The sequence below is a fragment of the Canis aureus genome, chromosome 3, assembly GCF_053574225.1.
Source record: "Canis aureus isolate CA01 chromosome 3, VMU_Caureus_v.1.0, whole genome shotgun sequence".
Taxonomy (NCBI): Eukaryota; Metazoa; Chordata; class Mammalia; order Carnivora; family Canidae; genus Canis; species Canis aureus.
The window spans coordinates 80193999-80213636 of record NC_135613.1 but is presented as its reverse complement, the minus strand read 5'-3'; the positions used below and the strand labels follow the sequence as shown (position 1 = coordinate 80213636).

At 45.5% G+C, this 19638-nt stretch overlaps 1 protein-coding gene across 6 annotated transcripts in view; it reads left to right on the top strand.

The window, feature by feature from the left end:
• The window catches only part of FEZ1 (fasciculation and elongation protein zeta 1), a 43761-nt gene that overhangs the window by 21213 nt on the left and 2910 nt on the right, over positions 1-19638 (top strand). For 5 of the 6 annotated variants that reach the window (XM_077894063.1, XM_077894058.1, XM_077894059.1 and 2 more), the window contains exons 4-8: positions 8422-8508; positions 10319-10487; positions 13630-13901; positions 14760-14840; positions 15934-16009. In XM_077894063.1, coding sequence (XP_077750189.1) covers positions 8422-8508; positions 10319-10487; positions 13630-13901; positions 14760-14840; positions 15934-16009 — 685 coding nt within the window. The remainder of the gene's footprint in view (positions 1-8421; positions 8509-10318; positions 10488-13629; positions 13902-14759; positions 14841-15933; positions 16010-19638) is intronic. The other variant, XM_077894064.1, reaches the window with a different exon arrangement.

Genomic DNA, 19638 nt, shown 5'->3' with positions numbered 1-19638 from the left:
TACAGTTAAGGAGTCTGGACATCCAAGATCAGGGTGCCAGCATGAGAGTTTAGGGCAGATTTTAAACTTTAAAAATAACGGTCTTAGTCCACCCAGGCTGCTATAATAAAATACCACAGACAGGGTGGCTTATAAACAACAGAAATTTATTTCTCACAGTTAAGGAGTCTGGGCATCCAAGATCAGGGTGCCAGCATGATTAGGTTCTGGTAAAGGCCCTCATCTGGCTTGCAGCCTGCCAATTTCCAGCTGTGTCCTCACCAGGTACAGGGGTTCTCAGGATCTCTGTGGAGCCTCTTTTCTAAGGTACCAGTCCCATTCATGAGGGCTCCACTGTCATGAACTAAGCAAATGCTTGAGGTCCCACGTTTTAATACCATCACATTGGGCATTAAGATTCCAACAATTGAATTTTGGGAAGACACAAAAATTCAGACCAGCAGTGACATAAGCATCTTAAAATTAAAAAAAATGTTTCCTTTAAGCATTGCTTTACCTGTATTTCACAATTTTGATATGGTGTGTTTTTACTTCTGCTGTGTTTCAGACTTCTGTTTGAAATATTTTCTAATTTCTCTTGTGATTTCTTTGACCTATGGGTTGTTTAGGTGTATGTTGCTTAACTTCAAAATATTTGAGGATTTTATAGTTATCATTTCATATTGATTTCTTATTTAATCTGTCAGAGAACACAATATATACCAATTCAATATTTTAAAATATATTAGGATTGATATGCAGCCCCGCTTATGTTGTATCCTATTAGGAATGCACTATGTTCCATTGAAAAGAATGTATATTCTGTAATTATTGTAATTATTTGTACTGTTCTGCAAAGGTCAACTAGATTAAGTTGGTTTATAGTATTGTCAAAATTTTCTAGATCTTAGCTGATTTTTTTGGTCTGTTTATCCATTATAATTTATTTTTGTGTTTTAAGTTTTATTATTGAAGTATAGTTGATGTACAATGTTAAATTAGTTCTCTTTTTAGGTGCACAGCATAGTGAGTTGACAATTCTATACATTACACAATCCTTACTGTGATGAGTGTAGTTACCATCTGGTGTCATTAACGTTATTACAATATTATGGACTATATTCCCTTTGCTGTACTTTTAATTTTCATGACTGACTGATTGATTAATTTTAAGTAAGCTCTACACCCAACATGGAGCTTGAACTCACAACCCCAAGATCAAGAGTCATGTGCTCTACCAACTGAGCCAGCCAGGCTCCCCATGATTTATTTATTTTATAACTGGAAGTCTGTACCTCTTAACCTTCTTCAGCTTTTTTGCCCATGCCCTCCTACCTGCCAGCCTTCCCTCTGGCAGCCACCAGTTTGTTCTCTGTATTTATGAGTGTTTCTATTTTTGTTTCGGCTTTTAGATTACTAAACATATAAGTGAAACCATGGTATTTGCCTTTTTCTGTGTGACTTATTTCACTTAGCATAATTCCCTCTGGGTCCATGTATGTTGTCACAAATGACAAGATCTCATTCTTTTTTGTGGTTGAGTAATATTTCATCACACACACACATGCACACACACACCACATCTTTATCCGTTCATCTATCAATAGACACTTGGACTGCTGCCATACCTTGACTATTGTAAATAATGCGGCAATAAACATAGTGCATTTATCATTTTGAATTAGTGTTTTTATTTTCTTTGGGTAAATACCCCAAGTAGCATAATTACTAGTGGTAGTTACTAGATGGTATCATGTTTCTATCAATCCTTTTACTTTTCACCTGTCTGTATCTTTATTTACGTTTAAAGTGTATCTTTCATAGATTGCATATCTATGCTTTTTGGTTTATTGAGTTTAGTTAATTTGCATATCATTTAGTTCATTAACATTTAGAGTAACTTTATTTTTTGAAATTTGTATTTATTTATTTATTCATGAGAGACACAGGGAGAGAGAGAGAGGCAGAGACACAAGCAGAGGGAGAAGCAGGCTCCATGCAGGGAGCCCGACGTGGGACTCGATCCCGGGTCTCCAGGATCATGCCCTGAGCTGAAGGTGGTGCTAAACCGCTGAGCCACCCGGCTGCCTTAAAGTAACTTTAATAGTTTGTGTTTAGGGGTATGATCTTGCATTTCTATTTGTCCTATCTGGGTTTTTTATTGTTGTTGATTTTCCTCTGTTCCACCTTCCCTGCCTTATTTTGGGTTAATCAAACTTTTTGGTATTCCATTTTCTTTCTTCCATTGGATTTTAGCTATACCTCTGTGTGTGTGTGGTTTTTTTGTTTGTTTGTTTGTTTTATTTTTGGCTTTTTACTGACTATTCTAAGGATTACATTCTGCATTATTAAGTTATCATAGTCAATTTAGGGTTAATATTATGCTACTTCACATAAAATATAACACACTCTTAACAGTATAAATGTATCCCTGTCATCCTTTGTGTTATTGTTGTCATACATTTTACTACAATCCACATTATGTACCCCACAACACAAGTTATTATTTTTGTTTTAGACAGTTAAGAAATTAAATGGAAGTAAAAACCACAATTTAAAAATATTTACCAAAAAAAAAAATATTTACCATTTCTGGTGTTATTTATTTTTTCCTGTAGATCTGATTTTTAATCATTTCCTTTCAGGCCAAAAAACTTTCTGTAGTATTTCTTGTAGTGTTAGTTCACAGGTGACAGATTCTCAGCTTTCATTTATTTCATGTTTTCCCTTGTTTCAATGATCACAGCCTTGTACTGTCTGTGCCCAGTGCCTCAAAACAATCAGCTCTTAGATTTTTGTCCAGATTTATAGTTGTATGTGGCAGGGTAAGTTCAGTACTAGCTACTCTTTTGTGGCCAAAAGAGACTGTCTCTTCTGTTTTTGCCTTTGGAATTCCTTTTATTCAAGTGTTGGACTTAAACCCGTCTTTTGCTTTTTCTCCCCTCTATTGACTTACTTTGTTTTGCTCTTTAGGTGATTTTCTCAGCCTTATCTTCAATTCTTCTATTGAAAATAGGTTTTGCTACCATAATTTAAATTTCTTTTTTTGTTTTTAAAAATAATTTATTTATTTAAGAGAGAGGAAGAGAGAGCGAGTGAACAAGCAGGAGGAGTGGCAGGCAGAGGGAGAGGGAGAAGCAGGCTCCTCACTGAGCAGAGAGCCCAATATGGGGCTGGATCCCCGGACCCTGGGATCATGATCTGACCCTAACTGAAGGCAGATGCTTAACTGATTGAGCTATTCAGGAGTCCCCATAATTTTAATTTGTAAGAACTCTTTCTTGTTTTAAAAAATTGTTTAAAAAAATTAATTCTACTAAACAAGCTATTTTTTTTAAAGATTTTATTTATTCATGAGAGATGCAGAGAGAGAGGCAGAGATATAGGCAGAGGGAGGAGCAGGCTCCATCCATGCAGGGAGCCCGATGTGGGACTTGATCCCAGGACCCCAGGATCATGCCCTGAATGTGAAGGCAGATGCTTAAGCACTTGAGCCACCCAGGTGCCCCAATAAGCCTGTTTTAAGGAAGTAATATTTTCTTGGTGTTCCTGTGAGGGCAGCAATGATAGGAAGGAGTTTCTTCTGCCCTCTGTATTGCTTTTGATTTACCTTTCCTTTGTATTTGTTTTAGTCCCTGTTTTCATGTTGGGGATTATCTGCAAATATTTGGCAATCCTTGGGCATATTTAAAAGTGAGACTAGACTCCCAGAGCTTTTCCTGTGAGGGCAGGGCGTGTCTCTTTCTAGTCTCCACTGTAGCAATCAGTAAGGACCTGGTCATTTGTTTGGAGACTCCAAATATTAGCATGTATCTATAGATCTTTTTTCTTGGGCGTGTAACAGAAATGTACTGACCACTAAGTGAATTCCTCCAGTGTTTTGCTTGAGGAGCATAAGCCTGACTGCCAGCATCCTTGGAGCCTAATCAGGGCAGGAGGCTGAGGGTCTCTGGTGAGTATGTAGACTTACACTTAATCCCTCTGTTTTGGGTAAGATCCCTTTCCCCAGCTTACAGGTGGCCTGGTGTCTCTTGAGTCCAGGTCTTCCTTAGCTCAAGAGTGAAATCTCCACTTCTTTTGATGGTGAGAGGGCAGTAGTTGCCTCTCTACGTGGGACAGGAGAAGAAACCTGGGGTTTCACTGCTCTTATGAAGAATCCTGGCAGATCCTTCCTTTTACAGCCCCACTTCCCCGTGCCCCTCGAAGTCTCCAATTCCAGAGCCTTTCATCATTTTTGGAGTGAAAGCACATACTTTGGGAAGCTTCCTCTCATTGGGCTTAAACCCTCTAGGCTACTAGCTAAACATCTGCTTTCTAGCATCTTGTTTGCTGTTGTCTTTCCTTGGGTTCATTTTGTACCTGTGCAATATTCCCTTTTGGCCCTTTTGCACTCACTTTAGTAGGGTATCAGGAGGAAGAGGAGATAAATGTGTGTGCTCAATCTCCTATGTGTCTTCCTTCTGCTATTAAAAAAAAAAATAAAAGGAAACGGGAGACCATTAAAAAAAAATGTGTTCTAGGGTGCCTGGGTGCTGCAGTCAGTTACGTTTCTAAATCTTGATTTCGGCTCAGGTCATGATCTCAGGGTTGTGAGATTGAGCCCAGGGTTGGGCTACACAGCATGGAGTCTGCTTGAGTTTCTCCCTTTGCCCCTCCTGCTCATGCTCTCTTTGTCTCTTTCCTCAAATAAATAAATAAATTAAAAATAAAATTGTGTTCTAGTGTTGATGAAAGAAGAAAGACAATGTGGAACCTCTACTCAAAGACCTATCATGGAGAATAAGGTGTTGGCCTTACTTTAGGAGCTTGGGGAAAAAATAAGTATATGTTTACATTTTTAGGTCAAAATAATATGCTTAAGCTATATAGTAGTATCATTATTTACAGTTCTCCACATTTATTGGGTTTTTCAACTAATCAGTATTCTGTTCCTGACTGATATAAAAGATGGTCTCTTTCGTCCCTATGACTGTAATTAATAGCAGGTGGTGGTTGTCTTGGACAAGAGGAAAGACAGTTCAGGACAGTGCATTCTGCCCTTCTGTTTTCCAGGTAATGAAGCAGCTAAGTTGTATTTGGTGGTGGATTGACTATATGAGGTGATAGTGTTACCATTCCTCCTTGTTCATTAATTCTTTCAAGAAACGTCTGTTGTCTACATGCTGTTTGCTGTGCTCTGGTGCATCTCACCGTGGGGATTCAGAGGCATTGACTTAACCCCACACAGATGTTTCCTGGTTGTTCACAAGCATGAAAGGATGTAGCTGTCCTTTCCTTGGGCTGGTGCATGTTGATTTTTTTTTTCACGGAAGGTGAAAATAGATCTTTGTTCTCTAATTCTGGTCGAAAGGCAACCACCTATGTGGAACAATTGTGATAAGGGCAGGGAAATATAATGCAGTAGAGACTCCCTTTATTGTGAATAGAATCATCTGGATTGCTCTGCCAAGAGACACTGGCTAATAGTCACTGTTGAACACAAGGACTCAGTGTCATTGGAGTCCTCGCTCAGACTACTGTGCGGCAAGATTTAGCAGCATTCTAGGCTCCAGGGAAGGTTCCCTGCATTAACTGTCAGGCTTTAAGCTACCACATTATGGCTTTAAGGGCACAGCCTTTACTGAGAGCAGGAGGAAGAAACAGCTTGCTGAGAAGGATGGCCAGACCTTTCCTGGCTTGAGGTCTTCTTTTCTCCGTTCTGGAAAGAAGTCACTTGGAAGAGTGATTTTTCTTGGAAGAGCCATAGTTCAACTTCTACAGTATGGAAACAACTTGAGTTTTAGTCTCTGCAGAAACTCAGCCCCAGATGACCTGGCCTGAGGGTTGTTTGTGGCTTTGGCCTTCCCATTGTTACACCAGAGGCTAAAGGAACTCCCCATAGCGATTTCTAGGTCTCTGTCCTATGTTAAGAATAAAAGTGTAATGTACTCCTCCATGTGCATGTGTGTGTGGAACTCACGTGATCCTACCCGTATACATAAGTGCCATCATTTCTCAAAACTCTTTTTTTTTGTCCTGTTAGTCCTCACCCTGCTTTACCCTCTGCACAAGATATTGTCCTCGTAACGAAGGGCAGGTAGGGATTCTGTAAATTTGCAAGGAAAGAGGGCTCATTGAGAAGTGACAGAAACTATTAGAGTGGAACAGAATCTGCTAGGACTGGGGGAAAATGGGGGACAAGCCCTAGAGAGGGTGGGGAAGGATGGGAGCATGAGAGCCAAAAGGGAGGAGGAAGGCCAGGGAGGAGGCCGATGTCGTGGAAGCAGAGGCAGGGAATCATTCACACACGGGAGAGCGGAGGAGCCAGGGCTTTCTGCAGATACTTTTGTGTTTGCTTCTCCTTTCATTTTACTTTTTAATGGCAGACTTCTGAGGTCTGAGAAAATGTGGCGTAGGTGCACTTCCCACAATACTAGGAACTCAGAGTAACTTGTCATTTTTTTTTTTAAAGATTTTATTTATTTATTCATGAGAAACATAGAGAGAGAGGCAAAGACATAGGCAGAGGGAGAAGCAGGCTCCATGCAGGGAGCCCGATGTGAGACTCGATCCTGGGTCTCCAGGATCACACCCTGGGCTGCAGGTGGCACTAAACCGCTGAGCCACCCCGGCTGCCCACTTGTCATTGATTATAGTTGATTTTCAGATCTCTTTTTACCTAAGCCTGACAAATGAGACCTGTCAGCTTTGTGCCAGAGACGGGGAGACAAGAGAAAGCTCCCTCCAAGAGACATCCATGCCACTACTCAGGTGCACTAACATTTAAACTAGAACCTCCCTCTCCACCTTCAGCCTGGAACTCAGACGGAAGTCCTCGTGAAGGGAGATGGCTTAGCTCAACGATGCACTATTAACAGCCAGTGAAAATTAGCCATATCTCAGAAAATGTAAACCTTCCATTTTTAGAATAGACTTACTGTCAAAAAAAAAAAAAAAATCTGGTTATAGACTTAACACTCGCTTATAAAAAAGAATCCAAACAGAAAACAACTCTGTTTCCCAGGGTGAGCCTAACTTCCAGCACAGGCCTTTCTGGCCCTGAGAAGGTTTGCCCTAGGAGTGTGGTTGTGAACAAACTGTGGCTTCAAGAGCTTCACTCTGTAGAGCGGGATGTGCGGAAGCCAGGCTGCTACCACAGGTGGTAGACTTGGCGGAGAGAGGAGCATATGGGTTCGCCAGCAGAAATAGATGTCGCCATCTGGCACACAAGCCCCTCAAATGATCCCCTTACCTCCCTGCCCTACCCCTTATCCAGGGTGAGCGCAGATGGCATTTGAGATACATTTGATTAATTTTTTAATGACATAGTCCTGGTTTTAAGCAAACGTAGATAGAAGGTGATGTGTTTCGTCAGGGGAGTTTGCCAAGGTGGGGCTCAAGGAATAGGGGAGATGTTTCTGAGGACAGATTATCTCTGACATGATTGCTTGGGATGAAACTGGGTGTTTTCTATTGGAGCAGGGGAAGTGTAATCTCCGGGAAGGAGGCAGATCAGCATGCCAGCTATCGAGGAGCACGTAAAACTTGATTCCTGGATGAGAGGTGTCTCTGCAGCAAGATTTCCTGGAGGCACTCTTTGCCAGCCCCCAGAGGACTTTCTAAGTAGACTTCTGGACATAGGCAAAGGGTTAGGTGGTTTAGTGGTTTATTTTGTGCCGGATTTGAACATAAATGCCAGACTGTGGCCGTTAGGGATGTGATTAGTAAAGCCAGATATGCTGTGACTATCTTGGTGGATTTCAACATCTAGACTCTTAGTGGTTGTGAACTTTCAGAATTTTACTTGGTATTGTGGAATTTTGGAGGAACAGGGCACATGTTTCTATGTTTTTTGTTGTTTGGTGTGTGCTTCTATTCGTGTGGTCAGGTGGTTCTGTGGCACGTCCCGTGTGGATTCACTGCATCCTTAGCAGCTGTGACACCCTGCCTAGATTCCAGTCACAGGATGGCATTGCATCAAGTTCTAAAAGCTTAACTTTCTGAACCAGAACAGCGTACCCCTTAAAATGCCTCAGACAACTAACTCTGGAAACAACCCCCAGAGGAAGTTGTTTCAATCTGGGGGAGCCCGGATTGAAACTCCTTATATAAATAAGAGTGCCTTTGCTGCAGGAAATGGTTGTGGCATCACTCACCTTGACAAGGCTCCTTGTTCATGCAGGGACAATCTACCTGTGGGTTAAAGAGCAGTGCTCCTCCCTTTGAGTCAGACATCCCTCATTGTCCTTTTCGACGGCGCTGGACTCAGGGATGCATGTTGCACAGAAAGGGTGTGTTTGAAATTTGATGAAACTCTGGGCATCTCTTCAGATTCCCTCGTCACACAGTGGATGGCCGGAGGGGCCTCTCAGTCTGCGTCCTCTGTTCTAGAGACCAGACAGTAAACAGAACCCTAGTTCTGCTGATGATCAATCAGAATTCCACCCCCCACCCCCCCTTCAGATCCATGAGAAAGAAGAGGAAGAGTTCAATGAGAAGAGTGAACATGATTCTGGTATCAATGAGGAGCCTCTACTCACAGCAGATCAGGTATGAATATTTCTCTTGGTTCTTGGGACTTTTTGTTCTTTGGATCAAGAAAAAGTTTAAGTACATACTTGTCATGTCCATTTAAAGCAGAAGAAAAATACATGGTCTCGCCGTGGCTGTGTCGATGACTCCTAGTGTCTTTGAGCAGGGATTTCATTTCTCTCTCTGTCTCAGTTTACCCACCTGCAGTAAATAGGGAACATAATTCCTGACCCTTGGGTTGGGTGGGGTTTGTGTTTGATTACAGCCAGAAAGAGGCCCAGTGTTGACTGGCTTTGCTTCTTGCTAAGCCTCTGAGTACAATCTCATTAAGAGTCAAGACGCTTAAATAAAAGATCCCAAATACCTATTCTTGCAAAAATAGAAGTGACTGTTGTATGATGAGTATTTTCTCATATTTCGTAGAACACCTAAAATGTCGAGCCTTCTAGAAGGAGTCTTAACAGACAGTTGTGTCTTTGTTTAAAAAAAAAAAGGTAGTGTTTGACATTTGATTGAATTAGTTATATTTTGGCTTGAGTCATTTATTACTTGGGGGACAGGCACCATACACACTGTTGACAAAGTAGTTCTGAAAAAGCTCCACCAGGAGCCTTTGGTGCCAGAAAGTGCTTTTCAGCAAAAGGAACTCTTTCCTATCTGTGATAAAAATGCAGATAGATGTAAACAGGTAAGGATCAAGAGATTGGAGGGCACCAGATAGGAAGAGAATTGGGGCTAACAGTTATTCTTGTGAATTGTAAAGAAACAATTCAGTAATTCAAAGTCAGTGATAAGTACTCTGGGAGAAGGAGAAACTCAACCATAAAATTGTAAAGGGGGTTTGTCATTGGCTTGCATTTTATAAAGGCTGTCGGTAAGCAAAGACTAAATATCCCCTAAATTTGCTGAGTGGAGGTGAGACGGGGTGGGATTAAAAGAGAAATTCTCGAGGTGGTTACCCTCAGTCCGCTCGTCCTTGGTCCAGCTAACGGGAAGAAAAGGCTGCCTCAGGGAGAGCACAGCCCATTGGTCTGGAGCCTGAATCCATCACAGAATCGAGGACAGACAAATGTATGCGTGCCCGGTCGTGACCAGACCCATCTGCGGATGCCTTTCATGCTATCTTTGCCTCTTCCATTTTCTTTATGTGTAAACAATTAATGAACGGAGCAGCTTGCCCATATTCCTCTGGCAGTCCTCTGATTTAGCTCTCTCTTCTAGGGGCTGATCTGTATTAAGAGTCTAGATTACGGCTGGGTTTCTCAGCTCTTTCCTGCTCTCCAGACCCTACCTATCCTTTTGTTATTTTCTCATCCTGGTTTGCTCTGGTGGCTGGGCAGCTTTAGTTTCTATCTAGGTGACTTCTGGAGAAATTTCCTCTACATAAAAAAGTCTCCCCATTTTGAGTTGTTCTAGGAACAGCGTAAGCACTGTGAGCAATTAATGGACTGGGTTTTGTGTTAAAATTGGGTGGATAAAGTACTTTCCCACTTAGAAATGAAGTGCTCAGCAGATTGAAGTAAATGTTCCCTTCTAGGCAGCTCTGCTTTGTTTCCCGAAAGAGGAGTTTATTTTCTATAAAGCACTCGTCTAAATGGTGTTCTTGGAAGAGATTGCACATGAAAGAGTACCTTACATTAACGAAAGAGTGTATGGAAGCCTTTGGTCAGATCTATTTTTATTATTGTTCAATATGTATTAAATAACAATATTGCTTTAGGAATTTTACAGGCAGCAATGTAGAAACACCCTTAACTGATCAAAATTCGAGCTGGAATGTTCCTCCAGCAGAGAACAGAGTTAGCATTCTCTTGCGTACCTTCTTCAGGTGATTGAGGAGATTGAAGAAATGATGCAGAACTCCCCAGACCCTGAGGAAGAAGAGGAGGTTCTAGAAGAGGAGGATGAGGGAGAAACCTCCTCCCAGGCAGACTCGGTCCTCCTGCAGGAGATGCAGGCCTTGACCCAGACCTTCAACAACAACTGGTCCTACGAAGGTGAGGGGCCTGGCAGGTGGGTGTGCCAACGATGAACACTGCTGCCTGCAGGCCAGGCCGTGGGCACAGGCTTCCCATGTAGCTAATAGGACCTCAAATCCAGGGAGTTGGCAATGCCTTTCCAACTGGGTGTCAGGACAGAAGTTAGCAATTTTGGGGGGTGGGATGGGGGAAAGGCAATCGAGCAAAATCAAAATGGTAAAACTAACCAAAGAACAAGACTAAAGCAGATTAAGTAGAAGAAATCGGAAACCCGCTGTCCAAAATGATACTACCATAAAATCAACAAAAAAGGTAATAATCACGAGAGCTGATATTTTTGGAATGCCTGCTACGTGCCAGACCCTGTTCAAAGAATTTCTGTGCATAATCTCATTTCATCCCCACACCAACTCCATTAGGATTGGGGTAATTGAGTATGCTGAGAGGCTAAGTGACTTGTTCGATGCCACTATTGGGGAAATATAATTAAAAACAAAATCTAGGGCAGCCTGAGTGGCTTAGCAGTTTAGCACTGCCTTCAGCCCAGGGCATGATCCCAGGGACCCGGGATAGAGTCCCGGGTTGGGCTTCCTGCATGGAGCCTACTTCTCCCTCTGCCTGTGTCTCTCTCTCTCTCTCTCTCTGTGTGTGTGTGTCTTTCATGAATAAATAAATAAAATCTTTAAAAAAATAAAACAAAACAAAAAAAAACAAAATCTCCTCCCCACCCAGAAAACCTCTCCACAGAAGGAGAAGAGAAAGAGAACAATTTTACTATTGAATAAGCATTAAGCCAGAACCGAGCACCCATCACAGGCAAGTCGCTAAAGGGATTGCAAAGCCAGAAAGAAATCCTACTCTCGTCTGCAGCTAAGTGGATACAACCCATTTCATTAAATCGGTTTAGCAATCTGGAGAAGGGGGACTAGTTAGGGGCCTGTCATCTTCCTCGATGATTACTTTTCCAAGCTGTGACTCCCGGGTGCTTGAGGAAACATTCCTGAGTCCCGAGGCTGACAAGAGGCTTATTTTGCCATTAAAATGATTGGCGTCCATCTGCAAAGGACAGAGGAGGGTGTTCACAAAGAACAGGCAGGTGAAGGGGAGAGAAACTTGCTGTCCTTATTTTCAGCAGGGAGAGCCAAGCCTCCTATTTTTTTTTGTATCTGCCCTGACACCACATCCAGGTGGTGAGGGGTGGAGCCCACATGTGAAGCGGGGCAGGTTCACTCCAGAATCCCACACTCCTGATCTGTGTCGTGTTAGCTCTCTGACACAGGTTCATGGTAATTATGATCACGCAAAGAAAGAGGTGGATGAGGCGTGAAATGAAAAGATGTGACACGGTAAAGGCAAAATTGAGTACAAAAGCCATCAGTCTGGAGGGATAATGGTGCCCATGCTGCAGGAGGGGCCCGCGCTCGCCGCCAAGGGAAGGAGGGCTGGGTAGGTGTCAAGGTCCAGACCCCGGATAGAGTGGTGGTAAAAATCGAGGCCTGATCTGAGGAAATGTGTCCTGAAAATGAGACCCTGTGGCCCTAAGGGAGTAGAGGCTGGGCGAGGGCAAAAGCAGAAGGAATGTGCTCGGAATGATGGGGCAGATTTGGCTGCGGAGCTGCATTCAGGCCGTTCTCAGCCACACAAAGGCCCCAAACATAGCCGCGCTCGGCGGAAGACTCCGGAAAACAGCTGAAGTGTACAGTGAAATGGCAAACGCAGAAGGAGGAGGACAGCTCCAAAGAGCAGAATAAAGGAGGAGGTCGAACCGAGTCAGCACATCCACAGGCCACAGCAGAAACAGAACAGAAAAGCAAAACGGATTCTGGGGCAAAAACAAAAGATGTTAGGGACCAATTTGAAAAGATGTTCCACCCAAACCCCCATTCCAGTCAATTTTTTTTTTTTTTTTTTTTTGTAAGTAGGCTCTCTGCCCAGCCTGGGGCTTGAACTCCGAATCTTGGGACCAAGAGTTGCATGCTCTACAAACAGAGCCAACAGGACACACTCCCCCCACCCCTGATCTATTTTCAGTGAAGAAATCTTAAGGGACAAAAACTTAAGATAAAGTCCTCTGTATTGCAGCATCTCAGGTTCCCTTTCCTTTTCTCTAATGGCAGACTCTGTACCAACTAGCCATGGTGCATTTTTTTTTAAGATTTTATTTATTTATTCATGAGAGATACAGAGACATAGGCAGAGGGTGGAGCAGGCTCCCTGCAGGGAACCCGATATGGGACTCAGTCCCAGGATCACAACCTGAGCCAAAGCAGACGCTCAACCACTGAGCCATCCAGGGGTTCCTCCAGGGTGCATTTATTTATTTATTTATTGCATTTTTTAAAAAAAAGATTTTTATTTATTTATTCATGAGAGAGAAAGAGAGAGAGAGAGAGAGAGGCAGAGACACAAGCAGAGACATAGGAAAAGATGTGACACAGTGAGGGCAAAATTGAGTACAAAAGCCATCAGTCTGGAGGGATAATGGTGCAGGATGAAGCAGGCTCCATGCAGGGAGCCCGACGAGGTACTTGATCCCCGTTCTCCAGGATCAGGCCCTGGGCTGAAGGTGGCGCTCAACCACTGACCCACCGGGGCTGCCCTGGGGTGCATTTTTTAATATTTGTAGCCAGCCGGCCACATGTTTCCTATATTCCCTAATATCTGCACCCGCCACCCAGGGCCACAGGGGTGCAGAGGGCCTTGGATCCCTGTGCTTGTTTTGCTGGCCGGGTGTATCTTGCTCTGTTCTTGGGACACACACCACCTTTCTACTGCTCTCAGCACACATGCCAGAAACCTCCTCTTAATGTTTTCTCCCCCTGATCCTTCACCTGCTTCGCACTAGGGATCTCATAGGAACAGGGGAAAAATAGGAGGAGGACTCCGGGATCACAAAGCCACACGTCTGTCTATGCACAGTTTTGTGAACAGGGTCCACGGGCCCCCCTGGGGGCTGTTTCCTTTTCCCTCTTTGTTTCCCCAAGAGCAGTGTTCACTTTGCTGCTGGCACACGGGCCCCTTCCTTCCCGGCACGGCCCTGAATTCCCGCCCCGTAAGGAGCTGGGGTGCAGGGAGCCCTGGGCAGCGCCCGGGAGCCGCTGGGTGGGCGTGGGCCGTGGCTGGGACGCAGCCGTCACCCGCGGGCCGTCTGCCCCCGCAGGCCTGAGGCACCTGTCGGGGTCGGAGCTGACCGAGCTGCTGGACCAGGTGGAGGGCGCCATCCGGGACTTCTCGGAGGAGCTGGTGCAGCAGCTGGCCCGCCGGGACGAGCTGGAGTTTGAGAAGGAGGTGAAGAACTCCTTCATCACGGTGCTCATCGAGGTTCAGAACAAGCAGAAGGAGCAGCGGGAGCTGATGAAGAAGAGGCGGAAAGAGAAAGGTCTGAGCCTGCAGAGCAGCCGGATAGAGAAGGGAAGCCAGATGCCTCTCAAGGTACGTGAGCCCCCAGCGGGGAGAGGGGGCGCGTGGGGCCCGGCACTGGCAAGACGGGGACCGAGCGGTGACTACAAGCAGGACCCGGGCACGCACTAGGGCCCTGACGACGGAGAAGGCACCCCGTCTCCTTTACTCCCCTCGAGGACCTCGGTCTAGCTGGGGAGACGGGTCGCGGACATCGGAAAATCCTTGCCTGTGGCATGTGCTCCCGAGGCAAGCCCTTGGAAAGAGGGGTGATGAGCCCTGAGACTCGGGGTCAGAATCCCCCTGCTCCCAGTCCTGCCTCACCTCCTCCAGGTGTCGGTGGGGTGTCTCAGGATTGAAAACTCTGACGCCTTACTGGTATGTTGACAGGGTTCCAACCAGCGGTTCTCGGTCAGGGAGGCTCAGGGGAATCATCCAAGGAGCTTTTGCAAAATACCTTGGCCTGGGCCCTGTCCCAGACCTACTGATTCAGGCCGAGGCTTGTGCATTCTGGGAAAGGCTTCCCGGATAAGGACAGTAGCTCTGCGGACGTTGTGTTCTCCTCCCTAAGATGCTTGTGGCGTCATCTGCCCCAGGTGGACCATCCTGCTTTATTCTCTGTACACCTGGAAGCTGGAATGAGGAAACCAGGGATGTGCAGGGGCCACCCGCTGCCCTGAGGGATGACGGAGTTAAAGAGTCTTTGAGACTCAACAGCTGGTTCTTGCAAAGCTCAGGCTTCCGTGTTGGCCTATGTTTTAGACCGGGTGTTATCTGGGACCCGGTGGTAGCCGTGGGTCTGGGTAGCTTAGGGAGGACACCAAAGTCCCCAGGGGGTGATGACGATGGGGCGGGAAGCACTTGTTCTTGAGCACCCCCCACTCTCCGCAGCGCTTCAGCGTGGAAGGCATCTCCAACATTCTGCAGAGCGGCATCCGCCAGACCTTCGGCTCCTCAGGAACGGACAAACAGGTATGAGCAGTTCCCCGGCTCCCAGAAACCCTCTGGGCCCCTTGCCACCTGGCTTCCCCCGCAGAACGGGACGTGGCGATCCCCTGGGATTATCCCAGCCCTCGGGCAGAGAGGTCTTAGCACCTTCTTGCACTCTTAGGGAGGGACACACAGTGTCTTTTAAAGGGTGAACTTTTTTCTTTTTTTAATTTTTTTTTGAGCGGCTGCCAAGCCCTCAGGTTCAAAGATGAGTGGGTCCTGGCCCTGCCCTCACCAAAGGGCGTAACCTGATAGAACAGGCATGTGCATAAATGGATGCGTTTGAGATCGTGGACTAAGTTACCTGGTTGTATGCGTGTGTTAGACACATTCATAGCTGGATCCTAAGGGCTGGCATTCTAGCACCGCAACATGGGAAGTGATTTGGGGAACATCTGGCCCAATTGCCACATTTTGCAGGGGTGAGAGCTAAGACCCCAGAGGGATTAGGTCTCCTCTCAAGGCCACACCTCGAGGGGCCAAACATATGTCTTTGGCCTTTGGGTCTGGGGCTCTTCACCCTCAGCCCCCCAGGGTCCCCCACAACCTCCAGGATCTCTCTGGTACCCTGTTCTGGGGGGGATGATCTATTTGTATAAGCACCTCATATCCAGCAGAGGGAGCAAACCCAACGTCCAAGACCGAGGGCGGGGTCGAGGTTCTCTCCCCTGTCATTTTTGACAAAAGGGAGACCCTTGGATTTCGTATCACCCGGCACAGGATAAGGAAGTACCATCTCCCCTTGAAATGTTCCCTGCGCTCAGCCTGAAGGAGGCACAGCTCACCAGGACTCCTAAATATCCCCAAGCTTCTAAGCATCCGAAGAGTGTATTGGATGGAAGGGAGGGCTAATAGGGTTAAGTCTTAGTTTTAGAGATGTCCCCCAGAGACAGGGAAGGGGTCCGAGGGGTCCTGAAGCAGCGCTGTGCAGAGGATCGTGGGTGTCACTGAGTGTCGCCTTCGGGGAGCATGTTTGTTAGGCAAAATCACAGTCCGCATGCGGATGGCCGACAGATCTTACCGCAGAGGGGCCGTGCTTGTGTCTGAAGGCCTGTGTGCCGTGTTTGTCTCGTAGTATCTGAACACGGTCATCCCTTACGAGAAGAAAGCCTTGCCCCCGTCGGTGGAAGATCTCCAGATGCTGACAAACAGTGAGTTCCTGTCATCCCCAGCGAGATGGGCTGCTCGTTTCCCTCCCTCCCTCCCTCCCTGCCTGCCTGCCCCGCTGCAAGAGGTACCCCTGGGGTCTGAGGCCTCAGGTTTCCCCAAGAGCAGCGTTAGCTGGGTCAGCCTGTGCATCACGTTCCCCTACAGGGGACAAAGCCAAAGTCCTCTGCACTGGCACCCAGAGCTGTCTTGTTTGCTTCCTGGTTCCCTGTAAAGGGCAGAGCTTTGCCAGGAAGGAATGAGCTGGGGAGAGGGGTCGGCGGCAGGTGGGGGCAGGACTGGTGTGCAGGCCCTGGCTCCCCAGCAGGCCTCAAAGCCTCGCCTTCTCTGCCTTGTCTGTCCTGGCGGCAACTTGAGGTTTGCTTTGTCCCACCTCATGGCCCCGCAGCAGGGGGCTTGGTCTGCATTTTTAAGGAGAAGCAAGGTTTCTTCTTCAGTGGCAGTGGCGGTGGCGGGTGAGTGAGCCTGATTGGAAAGAACAGTCTTCCTTCCAGGAACTGACTGCCTCCTCTTCTCTGCTCTATTGTCAAATATTAATCAACACCCTGAGCTACGGGAGGAACCAACGTGTGATAAAGAGCCTTTTGTAGGCAAAATCTCTTTACATACATCAAACACAACAACGCCCCAAGGGCTCGGGGCACATGGTATTAGCCATCAGTGTCAGCCTGCATCTTTTAGGAAGAGAAAAATCCTAGGCCGAGGTGGCGTGGCAGCTCAGTGAATCCCAAGAACGCCCATCTCCCTGGCAACCGAGTGCCTGAGTGACATAGTAACCGGGCCACCCAGCCCAGCGTCACCCTGCCTCGGAGGCAGTGGCTTGAGCGGGGGGCCAGCGCAGGGCCACTGGATACCCCGGGGGGAGGAGGAGCAAGAGGAGTTTCTTCTGTTCAGCTGAGGATAGATACCTGCAGGTGTCCCCAAGCTCCCCGCCACCCCCCCCTACCCCCCGGTGCTATAAAGGTGACCAAACATTTTCATTTTTATCAATTTGAAGAACCAAAGCAGGCGGTTCTGGTAAACAAACCCTGCCTACATCCAGGGATACCGCGTCCTTGAGAATCTGGAATTTTAAATTCAAAGTACATTGGCTTCCTCGTCACTCATTTTCAACTCCTTTCTTTGCATAAATATGCACTCAGATTTTTTTTTTTTTTGTCCAAGAGAACAGCCAGAAATGAACTGACATTTATAGGTGTTTGTGTTTTCACAAGTAGTAAGCAGTTGGAAAATAATTTGGACAGATTATGGAGGTTGATACATATAAAGTACTCTATCATGTTTTTTTTTTTTTTTAAAGAAGAGCTATAAATTTATTACAGATACCCATTCAGGAATTCAGTGCGAAATCCTTTCATTTTAATTAAGAAACAGTGGGTTTATTTACATGTTTCCCAGTTCGTTTTAAAAAATTTTAATTGGAGTGTATCCATCATTTAGAATAGTTTGGAAATACAGAACAGTGAACAAAAGAAAATAAATAATTCATTGTCCCCTCCACAGTGGTTACTATTTTGGTGTTTTCAGCCATAATGTTTTATGTCTTCTCCACATACTCGGGATTATACTGGCTATAAAATTTTGTATCATGATTTTACTCCTATCAGTTAACATTTGGTTAACATTCTTTTTATGGCTCTCTCTTCTATCATGTGGGTACACCACAATCCAATATTTTATTCCTTTTAAAAGAAAGAAGGGTCTTTCCTGCATGTGAATTCAGCTGCAGGTTATAAAAGCTCTCTCTCTCTCTCTCTTTTTTTTTTCTGGGCAAATCGTCGTATGGATTTGTGAATGTCTCCTCTTGACTCCTGAACTAAGGACATAGGCCCCAGACCAGCTCTTGGGACCGGACAACTCCTATACCTTTTGGATTTGGGGAGTGAACTTAAGACACATGTTGGCTGAATGCAAGGATTGCATTTTTACAGCTGTCTTCTTTTTCTTCCTCTTCTGTTTTTTAAAGATTTTATTTATTTATTCAGGAGAGACACAGAGAGAGAGGAAGAGACACAGGTAGAGGGAGAGGCAGTTTCCCTGCAGGGAACCCAATGTGGAACTCGATCCCAGGACCCCAGGATCATGCCCTGAGCCGAAGGCAGATGCTCAACCATTGAGCCATCCAGGCGTTTCCCCGTACTTTTTATTTTATTGATTTATTTTTTTGAGAGGGGGAGAGAGCACACTTGAGCAGGGCAAGGAGCAGAAGCAGACTCCCCGATGAGCAGGGCCCCTGAGATCATGACCTGAGCAGAAGGCAGACGCTTAACCCACTGAACACCCCCAGGCTCCCTGCTGGGGTCTCCTTGTTGGGCATTTTGTGTTGCCCACGTTCAGTCATCAGGTATTTCCAGCCTGTTAGGTTGACTCGAATACACATCTGAAACTACGGTAGAAATAAAAAAACTACCACCTGGAGGGCCTCAGGTTCAGGCTCTTGCTTTTCTCTGGACCTGGTCACTGCCTCACGCCCCCCAGGCTCCATTCATCACCCACTCCAATCTTTGGAGTCAAGTTTCATGATCCTGATTTGAAGCGAGACAGGGTGATCAGTGGAGACCTAGGCCATGGAAACCCCTGGGGGGAACCCGGTACTGTCCAGGCTGAGGTTGCCTCCCCCCAGTTATCTGTGTCGGCCCACCTGTATTGCTTTCTCTGCTTGCAGAAAAAGCATTTCGTGCTCATTGAAGAGAGCCAGACCCTGCAGAAGTATGATGTAGAAAGGAACATCCCCTGTGGTCTCACACCCAGGAGTGACCACCCTTAACAGTTTCATGCACATTCTTCCAGGCATTTCTTCATGAATATTAGCATTTATTTATTCATTTAAAAGTTAATGCATCATGTTCTATAGTCTTCTTGCTTTACTGATAAATATGTCTTGTGCCCACAGATCCCTCTCTTCATTTTTCATAGAGCTAGGTAAGACCACCTGGGATAGACACACCGTGTTTAAAGAATCTGTGATGAAGAATCCTATATGGTGGGCTTTCTCCTCCCCTCGTTTTTTTTTTTTTTTTTTTTTTTTTTTTAATATTGTAAAGTCCAAAAACGTTCTTAAAGGATATCCCACAAAGCTGACTTCCACAATGTGAATTATGAACATGAGAAAGTGCTACCTCGTTTAGTAACAGAAAAAGCTATTTTCAAAACCTCTATAAAAAAAGCCTTTATGCTTCAGTAACTTCCCTCCTGTTTGCCTTATATGTGTGTAAATCATGAAGCGTCTCAATGAGAAATCTACGAGCTCCTTAAGAGTCCATAATTCTTTTGCATTTCCACAAAGTCTGGCCCTGTACTGGGCACAAAATAGAAAAAAAAAATTTGTTAAAGTAAGTTCATTTGTTTTGAATAAATTTGAATAATAATTTAATATTATAATAATTAGAGAAATTTTTCTAATGTCTCTTTACATGAATAGAATGTCTTTAAAGAGAGTTTTGGGGCACCTGGATGGCTCAGCGGTTGAGCATCTGCCTTCAGCTCAGGGTGTGATCCTGGGGTCCTGGGATTGAGTCCCACATCGGGCTTCCCACAGGGAGCCTGCCTCTCCCTCTGCCTGTATCTCTGTGTCTCTCATGAATAAATAAATACAATTTTTAGAAAAAAGAGA